This window comes from Miniopterus natalensis, chromosome 16, assembly GCF_054644295.1.
Source record: "Miniopterus natalensis isolate mMinNat1 chromosome 16, mMinNat1.hap1, whole genome shotgun sequence".
Taxonomy (NCBI): domain Eukaryota; kingdom Metazoa; phylum Chordata; class Mammalia; order Chiroptera; family Miniopteridae; genus Miniopterus; species Miniopterus natalensis.
In genome coordinates, this window is record NC_142096.1 from 8,474,084 (window position 1) to 8,488,583 (window position 14,500).

At 36.1% G+C, this 14,500-nt stretch overlaps 1 protein-coding gene across 1 annotated transcript in view; it reads left to right on the forward strand.

Moving 5' to 3' along the window:
• The window catches only part of ZFPM2 (zinc finger protein, FOG family member 2), a 365,079-nt gene that overhangs the window by 88,497 nt on the left and 262,082 nt on the right, over positions 1 to 14,500 (forward strand). Inside the window, exon 3 of the mRNA XM_087825159.1 lies at positions 6,507 to 6,605. Coding sequence (XP_087681285.1) covers positions 6,507 to 6,605 — 99 coding nt within the window. The remainder of the gene's footprint in view (positions 1 to 6,506; positions 6,606 to 14,500) is intronic.

The window sequence follows — 14,500 nt, forward strand, 5'->3', positions numbered from 1 at the left end:
CCTGGAATCGAACCCGGATCTCCTGGATCCTAGGTCAACGCTCAACCACTGAGCCACAGTGGCCGCCAGAACGTAGTCTTAAGTAGTGGGCCACCTCACTAGAAGGGAGGCTGGAAAATGTGGTCTTTTTTATTTATTTATCAGGCGGCCTCATGCCAGCTCTAAATTTTGTTACTATGGAGAGTTTTCAGCTCATGCAAAGGGCATAGTTTTGTCTTTGCTTGATTATTGGGATAATTAATGACTCAAAGCATTGTGGCAGTCAGTCCATTCCAGATACATATTGTAGAAACATCTTTAAAGTAGGATGTCCTTCCTCCCATACTCACTGATATATTTGACTTTTACAAATGCTCACTGAGAGAAATATCGAGGAATAAAATTCTTTGAATGATATACTGCTGAGACTTTGCCTTATTTTAACTCAGTGGAAACTTAACCTCATGCTCCAAATCTTCAGGGAGCTTAAAGTTTGAGAGAGACTCTTTCCACATGAAGGATGCTATTGACATCAGGGATAAATGTTCAGTACTGTGGAAAGAATTTATAAATCACTTTTTTCTTCCTAAGTTATCAATACTTCTAATGTGACTTTTATATACTATAGTGACCATAAATGTTAATGTTTTCAATAAGTTTTCCTTATAAGCTATAATAAAATGCCATAAATTGCAATAGTGTACATTGGCTGTAGAGATTGAGTTTCTTTTCAAAATAAGACTTAGCCTTGAACCACTGTCATCAACTGTCTCAGGATGGTTTCCTCACTCAGGATCTGAAAATTTATAATAAAAAATGTGGATTCTGTTTTTTTGAATCTCCTTAATTGTTCATATTCTAGGATATGAAAAGGCTATTATATAAGTTTCAAGAAAATCACATGCATTTTTAAAATTCATTGTGTGCTGAGTATAACTATCCAGTACTTGGCAAAAATCCTACATTTTCTTATACATTTGTGGTAATTCAAAAGGAGACTCGAGTCAGACACCATTAGAGTAGGGATCCACAGAATAAAGGATCTATTCTTTTTCAGTTGAAATGTTTAGATTTCCTTTTAGGTATTAGCAAAAAAAAAAAAAAAAATCAGTACATGTTTTTTAGTTTTTATATCTGGAGATCTAACTCTGTGTACAGTTTGGCAATAGAGAGTTCATTTAACGTGACACTTTTGTTTGGCTAATCGGTAGCCAAACAATTGTTTTAAGCCAGACGACGTTGTGAGACTATTAGGCAAAGCAAACACCAACTGAAATCTTAAACTCGCACGTCCTCGCCCTTCAATTCGAGCTACAGTTTTCTGTTTTTGAGTGTTAAAGTACTTTCACCAAAGCTATCTTGTCTGATGATAAAACCATAAGTGTATGAAGCTCATATTTTTCATCTCTTTTATGACCTTATCTTTTATGAGCGGCTTCTGTGAAGGTATCCTAACTATAGGAAGCACCTGGAAAACATATGTGATATCTTTTCTCTGATAAGCAGTTGTGAACAAGAAAGTCGATCTGTCACTTCTGAACTGTTCATTGTTAAAAAATACTTTGATGATTTAGCTGATTGCAAAATACATTATAGGGATGACTAACAGCGGCAGTAACACTCCTAGTCAAGAAAGTTCAATAGTTATATTGTACAAGAATTTCTATAAGAGGTTACCATTGATAGGAACTACATGGATTAAAAGAGCAGGGTTGAGAAAGGCTGTTTGCTTGAACGGCTGCTTGCAAACAGTCCTGCTCTTTTGTGCTGAAGACGTGACTGTCTCAGAATGTGACAGATCTTTAATTTCTAGAGGAATATCTGACTTTTGGTGAAAAGGTGTTTGCTTGTGTATTTTGTTTTGTTTGTTTTTTTTAAATGTGTGTGTTTGTTTTGTTTTGTTTTATTGATTTCAGAGAGCGGAGAGGGAGAGAGAAAAACATCAATGATGAGAGAGTTATTGATTCATTGATCGGCTGCCTCCTGCACGCCCCAGACTGGGGATGGAGCCCGCAACCTGGGCCTGTGCCCGGACAGGGAATCGAACCCCGATCTCCTGGATCATAAGTTGATGCTCAACCGCTGAGCCACGCTGGCCGGGCTCCTTGTGTTTTTGAAATTATTTTTCCCTGCCGAGTAGAGCCCTTCCTTTTACCACCTTGCCAGCACTACCTAATATGGAACTTAAAGATTCTGTTTCATGTGTTTCAAAGACTATATTCCAGCGCATTTCCCCCAGTCATTTGTGCTGTGTATTATATTGCTCAATAACACCTTCAATTTCCTCCTATAGGGCTCTCATTGATTCTGAAAACTAGACTAAGAAAAATGGAAGGGCCCACAAAATATGCCTGATGTCTTATAAAAGACCAACAAAAGAGTTATAATCTAGCAATGGAAAACCATTAACTCCATAGCCATAATTTTAGAAATATTATAGATTTTGTTACTGCTTGACATTTATTCCATTTCATCATTTTATGAGTTGGTTTCTGAATATATTTAATGATTATCCCATTAAATGTGTTTGTGCTTTGCTAAAAATACACTGAGATTTCTATTTAAAAGTATGTGAATAAAGAATTTAGCAGGTAAATGAATGGGTGTCGAATGCATTCCTAGCTCCCTGTAATTCTCTGCCCAGCACCCTTTTCTCTCTCTCTTTACTCTTCCTACCAAAAAAGCTTTCAAAGCCATATTTTAACTTGTTACTATCGTGTTGGCTATTAATGATCTATGCCATTTTCCATAAGCTACTCTAGATTGATGATTTCAAACATAAAAAACCAAAATGGATAGAAGTAAACAGAACAATGGTCAGCATAGTCATTTCCGTGCAAATCAAGTAGAAGCTTGAATTGGGCTAATATCAAAATGAAACCCTGTTTATAAACTTTCTATGAAGATAAAAATATTGATAGGAAAGAAGCAAGTCTCTCTTGCGAGGGTAAAATAGTGTTCGTGAAAGTAATTCGGAGATTTCATATTCGATTAAATTATTTTTTAATCATTTCGTTTTTCATTTGGAAGGAGATTAAGAATGAATTAGGTAAAAACATTACCATAAAAATGAGAGCTAGTTTCCTGAGATAAACTTAGAAGATGAAGGCTGTAAAAGTTGGAACATGTGACAGATTTTAGTTATTAAACAGAAATCATGTGCTGAAGGCAATTAATTAGTGAATGCAGTGCTATTGCCGTAGATTATGGTAAAAAGAATGGACCCAAAATCTAATTACCTCACTGGTCAGTGAGCAGTGGTTATTGATTAGGCATCTGTGTGTAGTTGATTTTACGAAATTCCAAGTAAAATAGTAGTACACCTTAGGAAAAAAATAATGCTTATAAAGATTGAATCCGTTAAAGATTTCATTTTAATATGTAAGCGCAAGAAACAAGGCATATTTGTGGGGAAAACAGCTATCCAGATCACATGTTGGTCTTTGTTGTTTGAAATCCAGTAAACTTTGTAATATCCTCACGGGCTTGAACTATGGCCTTTGGATCCTAATAGACTTGGGATCAGTTCTTGGCACTGCCACTTACTAGCAATGTGCCAGGGCATCTTTTCACACATCTGCCTCTGGGTTTACTCTTCTGAAATATAAGGATGCTAGTGCACGGCAACGTTGTTGACATGATGTCATAAAGCATTTAGTTAGTGCTGTGTAGTGTCCACGAAATGGTAGCTGTGTTTAGGTCTCCTATGGGATCTGAGCTCCATGACATAAACTCTCCTTCATTCACCTTTGTGGTTTCTGTAGTGGGCACATAGCAGATATTGAGATGAATATAAACTTAATTCTGACCCATTTTGTTTTCTATGCTAAAGTGTATCATTTTATATGACTTTCTTATGTTATTGGCCATCTTTCTCTTTTTTGTATTCTTACTTTAAGAAAACACTATTAAATAATCAGGCAAAAACTTTAAACTATTCTCTCTCAGGATTTATTTTAATTAAAGTAATATATACATCTATCACTATTTGAGTGATATGTATTTTTTCTTTTGAGCTGCCAATTGTGTACAATCAGCTGTGTTTACAGTGCTTCTTGAAGCCCTCGGCAGTGTTTTTCAGTAGTTCTGATGCTGTGTGCTGCGTTATGAGACAAATTAGAGCAAAGCATTCCATGAATCAGGATTATCAATCCCGAATATTGCTCCAGATGTTGGCCCAAGTGGAAATCTAAGCTCCACGGTTTTGACTTGGCAGTTAAGTGACATTTAATGGAAGCATTTTATTATATGAAATTGCTAGTTCAATCAAGCCCTTAATAAGCTGAATGATAGTTTTTCATTTTGAGCGATTTACCAAATTTCTCTGTGCATCAAGGGTCTGCTGGGACTTGTAGTCATTCTGCCATTTCCTTTTCCTGCTGATATGGGCTGAGAATAATCGTGGGTAAGTTTGGCCTACACTGAATGAAGGAAAGGACCTTGTTCAGTTAACCCTAATATGGTAGCAGTATCTCTGTTTGTCTTTGGCATCTTAAAATTTCATCTGGACCCAACTCTTGCATCCTTCAAATGTCTTTAGTTTAACCACCTTCAAGCCACCGTTTTTCTTGCACAACAACTAAATTACTATAATGTGTTTCATAAGGGATTATTCTTTGGGGAGACGATTCTCATTTCTAATCTGAAAAATGGAGCCTTGGGACATTATACCTGTAGAGTTCAGTTTTATCTAAGATCATGCCTCCAAAATATCAGATATTTTTTTGGTTCCTTCCTCCCAGACGCTTCTGCTGCACCAAGCCCGTGTTAGGTGTCACGCCCGTGTGCTCCCCTTGTATCGTGGACTCTCCCATCAAAACATTCATCACATGGGGTTGCAGTCTATTGATTTGTCTCTGTCTTAGTCTGCAAGTTATGTGAGTTGAGGACCAATCTTTGTTTTGTATGCTTAGTGCTCAACACAATGCCTAGAAATCAAAAAGTTGTATTTTAATCAATTAGTAAAGAATGGTGTATATCACCTCTGTCCAATAAAGATGAACACTTACAGATTCAAATGAAAACTTGCAATTTCTAATTTTTGCAATTATTTTTCCAAGCATAATTGTTTCTCACTGTATTTATCATTATTTTTTCTTCTAAATGTGTAATTTGCCTAATAAAATATTTCAGAGTAGAGTTAACTATAGTCTCACAAAATTTTGGGCAAGGTTATCTGAGACACGAGCCAATGTTGTTATGGAATTAAGGGAAAACTGGAAAATCAGAGGTCTGAAAAGATGTGATCATGGAAACTCAATAAATAGATGTTGATTACTTATCTAGCTACCAAGCCTTCGTACCTTCCTTATGGCCCTTGGACCTTGTCGGACACCCTCATTATTTGTGAACTTACTCTCTTTGATGAGCTTTATACCACTTCTAAAGAGGAACTTTATTTTTCCGTGTATACCCAACTATACCTGCTATGGCTCCTTAAACATGGTAGATGCTCAAAAAACATTTTCTGGAGACAATTTTATTGCTGTTTGTTCTGATCATCATGAAAGGAAGAGATAACTCAGCTTTCAAAGAGCCTTCAATTCCAGGCGTGGGTTTGGTGGTGTGGGGCAGGTACTTTTTCCTCTGTGGCCTACCACAACCAGTGATCCTCTCCAAGGAAATTGTTTATCTGGGTTGTCACTGGGTTTCTGTTCTCTCTTTACCTTTTCCACTTTCTGAAGTGATTCATTTTGTGAATTTAAAGTTCAAGACTGACATTAACATCACATTAAAATCCTTTGTAGCAATAATGGTTTCCTGGAAAGTCTGTATTTTGTAGGTTACTTTGAAAGATTTTAAAAATTCAGTGTATGTGTTATATAATATAAAGATTTTAGACTATTCTGGGTTTGGGCAACTACATGGAAAATAGCTGTTGAATACTTCAGAGGGCAAGAAATTTAATTTAAAATTTTAGCATTGTTAGATTCAAGATTTAGCTCTCATGTTTTTAGTATTCATTCTTTCTATTTCTGACATCACATTTTCTTGTTACTCTGTTTTCAGGTCTCTTATAATTTATAAGAACGTTCTAGTTCATATTTCTGTGGACACCCTGTTAGAGTGGGATTTTCAAGAAGATCTTGAAAACAAACTATATTCAACCCAAAACATAAATATGTCTTTTTCTATGATACTTAATTTTGTCTGCTGCATCTTGCCTCTATAAAAATTATAACTCAGAAATGAGTTAAGGTTTTCTGTATCGAGAGAGCATTATAAAAATCCCGTACTGCTTTTTAAATTTTCTTTTTCTATATACTATTAATAACTCCAAATGAGAATTTTTATGGAAATGTTCTTTATTGTTTATAGCAGTTAACTTATTTATTGATTGATTAATAATGCTGATTTTGTTTCTTATAAAGCTGTAATAGATATAAACCGTGGACATTGGTCAGTATAATGACAATACATGTAACAAATATGTAATTAGACATATTCCAAGCACATCCCTTTGCAGGGCTTTCAAGTCCAGTAGGGTTGACTCATTTCCCCTTCTGTCTGGTGCGGGTGTTTTCCAGGCGACGGAGGCGTCCCGGAGACGGCGGAGTCAGATGGCGACACGCAGCTGGAGAAGCCAGGGCGGCCTGGAGTGGAGACAGGGGACTGGGATGGACCAGGTAGGAGAGAAAACGTAAAATTCAGCCATCCGTTGCCACTATCAGGAATCCACTTGTTTTTCTTAAATTTTAATTAGGTTATAAACCCCTTATGATCTCAACTCTAATTTTAAAAAATTATTTGTTTATATAGTGGTTACTTGGGAGGTTAATTAAACATCATTATTTCAAGAAAATTTTATCTTTTTGATAAACTATAAAAACCAAAGGTTACCTTTGCTTGAAGTGTTTTATCATGTTTTCTTTCATACTCATATAAGAATTAGTCAGTTCTACTTGCTTTTCCTTTGAACAGAAACCTTAGCGCTCTATCTTTATTCAAATTTGGCATATTTTTAAAGCTTAAAAACAGTAACAAACAATAATACTTACTCCAAAGAAATATTTTCTGTTTGGTCATATTGTAAGTCAGAGATTGAATCTCAATATGTACTTAGGAGTTTAGAAAATACCAGCAGATGCCCCACTTAGATTCAGGGTTTTGGCAACATTTTCACTTTTCTGAATGAAATTTAAATTTACTTTGAAAGATCCTGACATCTAACCATTTCAAGAAAAACAAGAACTGATCAAAATACTCCCAAACACCAATATAATTTTATGTAAATATATACAGTTCATAAAAGCTCTGTGAAAAAAACCCAACGCCTTTATATTTGGAGCCAAAGTAATTTACAGTTGATGGTATATTTATAAATGGAGACTGTTGTGTCATAGGGCTTAAGAATATAAGCGAGTTTTGAAATAGTTTTAGCCATAATTTTCAAAGCAGTAACATTTTTCATTAAGAAAGATCCCTATATTTCAATCACATTTTCACCCTTGCATGACTTTGCAATTTGCTCTCTGCTGTGCGTGAAGGAGAGAGGAACTATGGTGGTAATTTTCTGAAACCAGCAGCTGGAAAATAAAATGCAAACAAAAATGAAGATACAATATATCTGATTATTATGATGTCATTTCTAATGTTACTCATGATCCACACAAACCTTTGTATTCTCTATACTGTAGCATAAAGTTACACAAGATTTTGGATCAAAATGTGTTCTATTTAAAGGACCATAATACCACAGTTTAAGAATCTGAAAGAAAATGTAGGCTCCTGGCATTCTCACCTATTGCATAATGTTTCTGTCTTCTCAATTTGGGGAAGAATTCCTTTGATTAAAAGAAAAAAATATTGGAGATAAGTTAAAGCATAATTTCATTCAGGATGCGATTTTTCACTTTTAAGTTAAGGTTATTTAACCTCTCTGATTTAATGAAAATTTTCTTCAGTCGCCATTGGAGAAAATGTTCTTTTTATGTGACACCTATGGATATGTAAAAGCTTTAGAGAAATATATGTCTGTAAGCAGGTACGTGCATGAGAAAATTCTTTAATATATGCAGTAAAATTGATAAAATATTTTTCCCTATTTTGCAAAAAGAAGTTTAATTATTTCGAAATGTTCTGATTAATGAGATTCATTCATAACAAAAGAATATCTGTTGGATACTTATTTTTTTAAGGTAGAATATATATGTCTTTCCTTCAGTCAGGAGAAAGTATAGGGACCAATTTTTTACTTTTGCTATTGCATAAGTAGAGTTTACATCAATGTTTTAACCCAAGTTTTTGTTATTCACAAGACATTTTTGGTATTTTCCAACTGTGTTGAGATGAAATTATCCAGGTGTTGGTGACCGTTTCCAAACATGTTAGAAAAGGAGCTCTGGATTCTAAGCATTTAGATTCAGATACTGGATTCGCCACTCATTTGCTGGGTGATTTTTAGGAATTTGCTTGATCTCTCTGTGCCTGAATCCTCACGTATACAATGCAGAAAATCATACTGTGGATTTTGTAAGAAGTACATTAGGTCATACACACAAAATGCCAATGACCATCAGTACGTCTTTGGAATTGTGGAATCTTTCAGCAGAACCTTTCAAAATTCTTAGCATTTTTTAAAGCCCCGTAGTCCCTCTGGTCCCACAAAGGGTAGACTTCTGTAATGCTGAGCATGTAGTTTTGAATTTAGCCACAAATTATTGGTTAAGACATGAGGTAATGAACCAGGTGTGATTTCAAGGTCTCCCAACTTTAAGGCCCTCCCACCCAATTCTGATAGTCCCTCTAAGATAGATGGTTTTCTCTAAAAATAGACAGAATGAAAGGGCAAGGAAATTATCTGAAGAATTTGAGGCATAGAGCTGACATCATTTAAGATAGATTAGGGTTTATCTTATTTTTAAAGAGTCTGATTGAAGACGGCTCCACCACCTTTCTTGATGGTTCAGTTCAGTAATGAACCGACTCCGGTCTGCCCTGTTCTATTTTCATCAAAGGCAAACTTTACAGTGAAAACTTTTGTTCTTTACTTGTTCTCCAACTAAAAGGTACGTTTAATAATCGCTTGCACTTTTGTTAACTCTGACGATTAGGTGGGACCTAAACAACTTTTACAAAAGTTATCTTACATTTGAAAATATTTCTAGGATAAAATTCTTTAATGTTTAATTATATAAATCTAATTCATAGGTACTGGTTACTCGGTGATTTTCCTTTTCACCTGTGTTTACCTATACTGTGCTTATGCCATTTCTGCCCACATTAATTGCCTCTCCTTGTATTCCTCTCACAAGTTTCATGCTTCATCACCCTTGCAGTATTTCAGTTTGCCAATATTCTTATACATTGCATTATTCAATAAATAGCTCTTGTGTACTAATAATTGTGAAAGGTGCTCGGGCGAAGTCCAGAGGTGTAGGAAGATGCCGTCCACACTCTTTCTGATGTCATTTCTCTCCTTTAACTTCTTTTAATTATTCACGTGTTGTATTTAAGTCATTGATGGGCTAATTAAGCATGTCAAGCTAGAAAGTAGAAAATGGCCTAAACTACAGGAGAAATGGTACAAATTATAGAGTCACATAGATTTGTGTTTGAGCTCACACATTGACACTTGGGGCCTTGTGACCTCAGGCATATTAAACAGCCATGGCCTCAGTTTCCTTGCCTTTAAAATGGAAAGAATAACTGCCTTGAAACATTGCTCTGAGGATGAAATTTGGAAGAGATGATATATAGAAAGTATCTAGCACGGAGCTTGGAAGAGCATGGGATTTGCCAGGTGTTAATGGCTTTCCCTTACCTTAGGACGTCTCACAGTGACCATAGTAAGAATGTTGACCTTATTTTGAAAATAATGTTTACATCTGTGGCTTTCTCTTTTAAGAAAATCTTTGGAATCCCAATCCCTGGCCAAAGTCTAAAGTGTTTACTTATGTATTTAGATTGAGTAGACTTGGGGAAGAGAATGCAGATAAAGTGTTATAAATTCATCATTTACCTCTGTGAAATGAGCGCTGTGAGAGTCATATCTTACTTACATCAACTCTAAGGATGTTAACTCTCTAGGTTATGTTATTAAAAACGTTGTTACTTCGTTTTACACTTGGGAATAGTGAATAATATGATTTCTGTAGTTTAATATTGAATGAATCTAGGTCTTGTCATCAGACTTACAGCGGCTATAATTGAAATTTCCAGGAGCCCTAATAAAGGAACATATTACTCAAATTATGCGAATAAATACATGTACCCCCAAATAATGTGTATTAATTCAAATATACACAGATATAAAATTTTGGTTATTTAGATTCTTTGACATGAACTTTTCAAGATAAGCATGTAGTTTTATTTAAATAGATTTTGATATTTATTTGTTAGGTACTTGAGGCATTTAAATCAAAATGAAGTAGAAAATAAGACCTTGTGTTGAGTATTTGATGAATTAGTAGAATAAAATGAATAATTTTTATATTATATATTACAGATTGATTCATGGAAGTCTAACTTTCAGTCAGAGCTACATTATTTTTGGGTAGTGTAAGAAGTGGAGAAAACCAAAAATGTTTCTTCCATTTATATAGCCCTGTCGCTTATCAGTTGTGTGACTTTGAGTAAGTTATTAATTACCAAGGCTTCAGTTTTCTTATTTATTAAACAGGGATGATAATAATATCTACCTCATTAATGATATTTTCTATGTAAAAAAAAATCTCAAAGCTTTATATATGCTCAATAAATAGCTCTTAATATTACTTTTAGTATCATTTTGGCAATTGTGCCTTAGTAGCCATTACAGTGCCTTGCAGATGATAAGCCCTCTTTAAACATTTGTACTGTGAATTAACTTTGCAAAATAATTTTGTTATGTAGAAGCCTTTATAGGATTATATTAACTATGTTCTATCCAGCTAGAGTGAAAGCACGATTCAGTTAAAGACATTTTAATGTAAATACATTTTCAAAAATAATTGTGTAGCATAAAATCAGACCTGTGTACTTGTTGCATCTGGACTAAAATTGGTCAAGAAATCATACGTGAGTCAGTCAGTTGCTGGTCAACACTGAGGATGCACTCAGACGATCAGGCTGGTTCCACTGTGTGCCTTAAATTAAACCGAGAAGATGGGAGTTTTGCACACGGTGGAGTGGTGGCTGCAAGACCACAGTGAGGGAGAAGCACACACTAATGATACAGTGGGCTTCTTTTCCCCTCCTTACTAGTTAATCCAAAGAAGGGCTTGGAGATTACAGTTCTGATTCCGTTTCCTTTTTGATTGGGAAAATGTGGTAGATATAAGATCTGGGAAATGCCATTTGAAGTAAATTAACAGAAACCTATGAAACATAGTTAACCATAGATATAGTCTGACAGTAAGAAGAATATTTTGAGGAGCGGAGGAAATCGTAGAATGACTGTGTATTACTCTGACAGTGAATTGGTATTATCTCTGCTATCAGATAATGCAGTTATCATTAATTTTCACATTTGCATTTCAATCTTGGGAAGGAAATGACTCTTGCCGGTTGAAGATAAGAGCTCTGTACCACTATAATGAACCATCATTTCATCCCCATGCTTTGTGTCCATATGAAAATGAGGGGGGGGGAGAGAGAGAGGTAGAGAGAGAGAGAGGAGGGGTATATTGGGGGGAGGGGGTCAGTAAAACATAAAGTGTCAAAATTTGCTACAGACTTTTGAGCTCCTTATGAAACAAGAGGGGGTTGAAATAAATCTTCTAGAGTGTAGCTAAGTGTATATCGGATTAAAAGATGAAAGCTTTACTCTTTGTGGAACAGAATACCACATAAACAGAGTAAAAAAGTTCTCTTTATCTTATGCCCTTACTCCAGTTGGTTTTCTCATGTAGAATTAGGGCGCATGTAAACCCAAACAAAACAAAAAAAAAAGAAAGGTAGGTCGAAGGCAAAGCACTTATTTATGGCTTGGAAAGATACGAAGTACATAAAATATACCATTTTACTATCATTTCTATTTCTTCATTTGTATAAGAATGGGAATTAAGGACATTTAGATAACAGCTTGTTACAGAATTTGCAGACATCTAATTTGTTTGCATAAGTTTAATTGAGAAGTTTGAGCTAAAGGACAATGATTTTGAGATTGATTTTCTTTGGCCCTTACTTTGCAGTGACCTTTCTCCTCAAACATCATGCCAAAAAACGGATACAATGTCAAATTTTGTAAACATGTCCTGATCTCAGAAAAATAGATGACAGGCTATTTTTTCTTGTCTTATGCCCTGCTCCTACAGTTTATAGTTAAACTCCCTTAACTAAACTACAGTTTTCACCCTTTCCCTAAAACTTACAGATTGAGGCTATTCTGGGTTGAGTTGTTTCCCCCCAAAGTTCATACCATGAAGTCCTGACTTCTAGTACCTGAGAGTGTTAATTGGAAATAGGGTCACTGCAGATGTAATTAGTTAACACAAGGTCATACTGAAGTAGGGTGGGCCCTTAATTCAAAATGAATAGTGTCTTAAAAGAAGGGAAAATTTGGAGACAGACAAGTACACGGGGAGAACCCTGTGTGAAGCTGAAGGCAGAAATCGGGGTGATGCTCCTACAAGCCAAGGAATGCCAAAGATTGCCAGGGAACCACCGGAAGCTGGGGTGAGAGGCATAGAACAGATGCTCTCTCACAGCTCTTAAAAGGAACCAACCCTAACGACACCTTGATCTTGGACTTGTAGCCTCCAGAATTATGAGACGATATATTTCTGTTATTTAAGTCACCCAGTTTATGGTACTTTGTCATGGCAACCCCAGCAAACAATACAGAGGCCTGGAGCCGGAAGGGGATCATGGGAGATCACTAGTACGGTTGCAAGCTATACTTTTACTGTAATTTTTCATTGATTTTAAATATTGTCTAAATTATTGAAATACATTTGAAAGAAAAAGATATATTGAAGGTGCTAACCATGTTGAAAGCTTCAAGACTGAGTAAGGGCAAGTCACTAAAAAAATGTAGGTGTGGACAAAGCAACTTTAAAGAATTGGGGGGAAATCCTAAAACTATTGAAAGAAACTATTTTTTGTCTCCTGCAGCTTTGCAGGCCCACAATGAATTAATAAATTTAATTAGTTCACACATGCATTGGAGAGTAACTGTGCTAGACTCCAAGGGTGAAAAGATAATTTGTGCTCAGCCTGCTTTCAGAAAGCTCATAGTTGAAGACAGACACATGATGAGACAGTGCACTGCTGTGGATTTCACTGTAGAGGCCTGGACACTGCAAGGGGAGCGGAGAAAGGTCACCCACTCCCGGCGAGGGTGGTGGGGAGGCGGCCGGGGGGTCGGCGTGCACGGAGGGAGGAGGGGAGGGCTGCTGATGGTTAGACATAACGCTGATGGAGATTCTTGCAGAAATTGGGGGGAATAAAGAAAAGTCTCCTGAGGGAGAGGCTTAACTTCCCGCTAACAGAAATTTTAGCAGAGCTGATGAGTGGAGGCATGCAGGTCATGGGAGGTCATGCAGGAGGCCCAGAGAAAGACACCTGTCGTGCGTGGGGAGGCAGGGGAGGCCTCCGTACTCTGTGAGCATGGAAAGGTGTCGCAGACAGAAGGGACAAGAGGGGGAAAGACATTCCAGCATGGAGGCAGAGGGAGCATTGGCCACCTGGCGTGGACATAGAGGGTCGATTGTAGTTAGGGGTGCGAGAGGGACGGGCTTTAGTCGCCCAGGCAACAGCCTGTGGCAGTAATTCTGGTTAAAATGCAGCAGAGATTCGGGTAAAATGAAAGTCGGCAGCAGCAGTAGGAAGCGTTTATGTTCACACGGAAAATGGTTTGAAAGTGGCGAGGGGGGCAGGAGGGTTCCCCCCCCAACCCTAGCACAGGGGAGGCGTCACCTGGGAGTGGCTCCGGGGGGCAGGGAGACAGTTTCATTTCAGCGTCTCTGCTCTGAATTGGTGGCGCACACACATATACACAACACACATTTTTCTGAGCAATGTAAAAGCAAGAGTTTTCTTATGGTTACATAAACAAAATGAAGCTTTAATTATATTCTGCAAGGAAAAGATGCTTTATTCATTGTGGAAAAAATATTTTAACTATTTTAAGTCATTAAATTTAATGATTATCATTACATTTTGTACCAAATTTGAATATAAATATGACATTTTATAAAGCACTCAACCATATATAATGTACTTTTTCACATTGATGTGTATTATAGGAAGATATTCTTTGATTTGAAAGAACTAGATATTTTTGAAAAGCCCAAATTATTCATTCATTAAAAATCATAATTACAATTGTGTGGCAAAATTAATTTTTTATAAAATAGGTTTTTCTCTCTGGAAAATGGAAATGAATTATTTTAAGAACTTATATGACTTAAGGCTAACATTTCATGACAATAATTTATGATTAATATATAGTAGAATATTTTAGCACATTTTAAACTAAAGAGGTTGGTTAACTTAGCTCTCTGGATTTAACTCATTTTTTACTTTTAAAGGTAAGCATAATAAAATAAAAATATAGTTATCAGATATTTCAATAAGGTAAATAATAAATCAAGTGAAG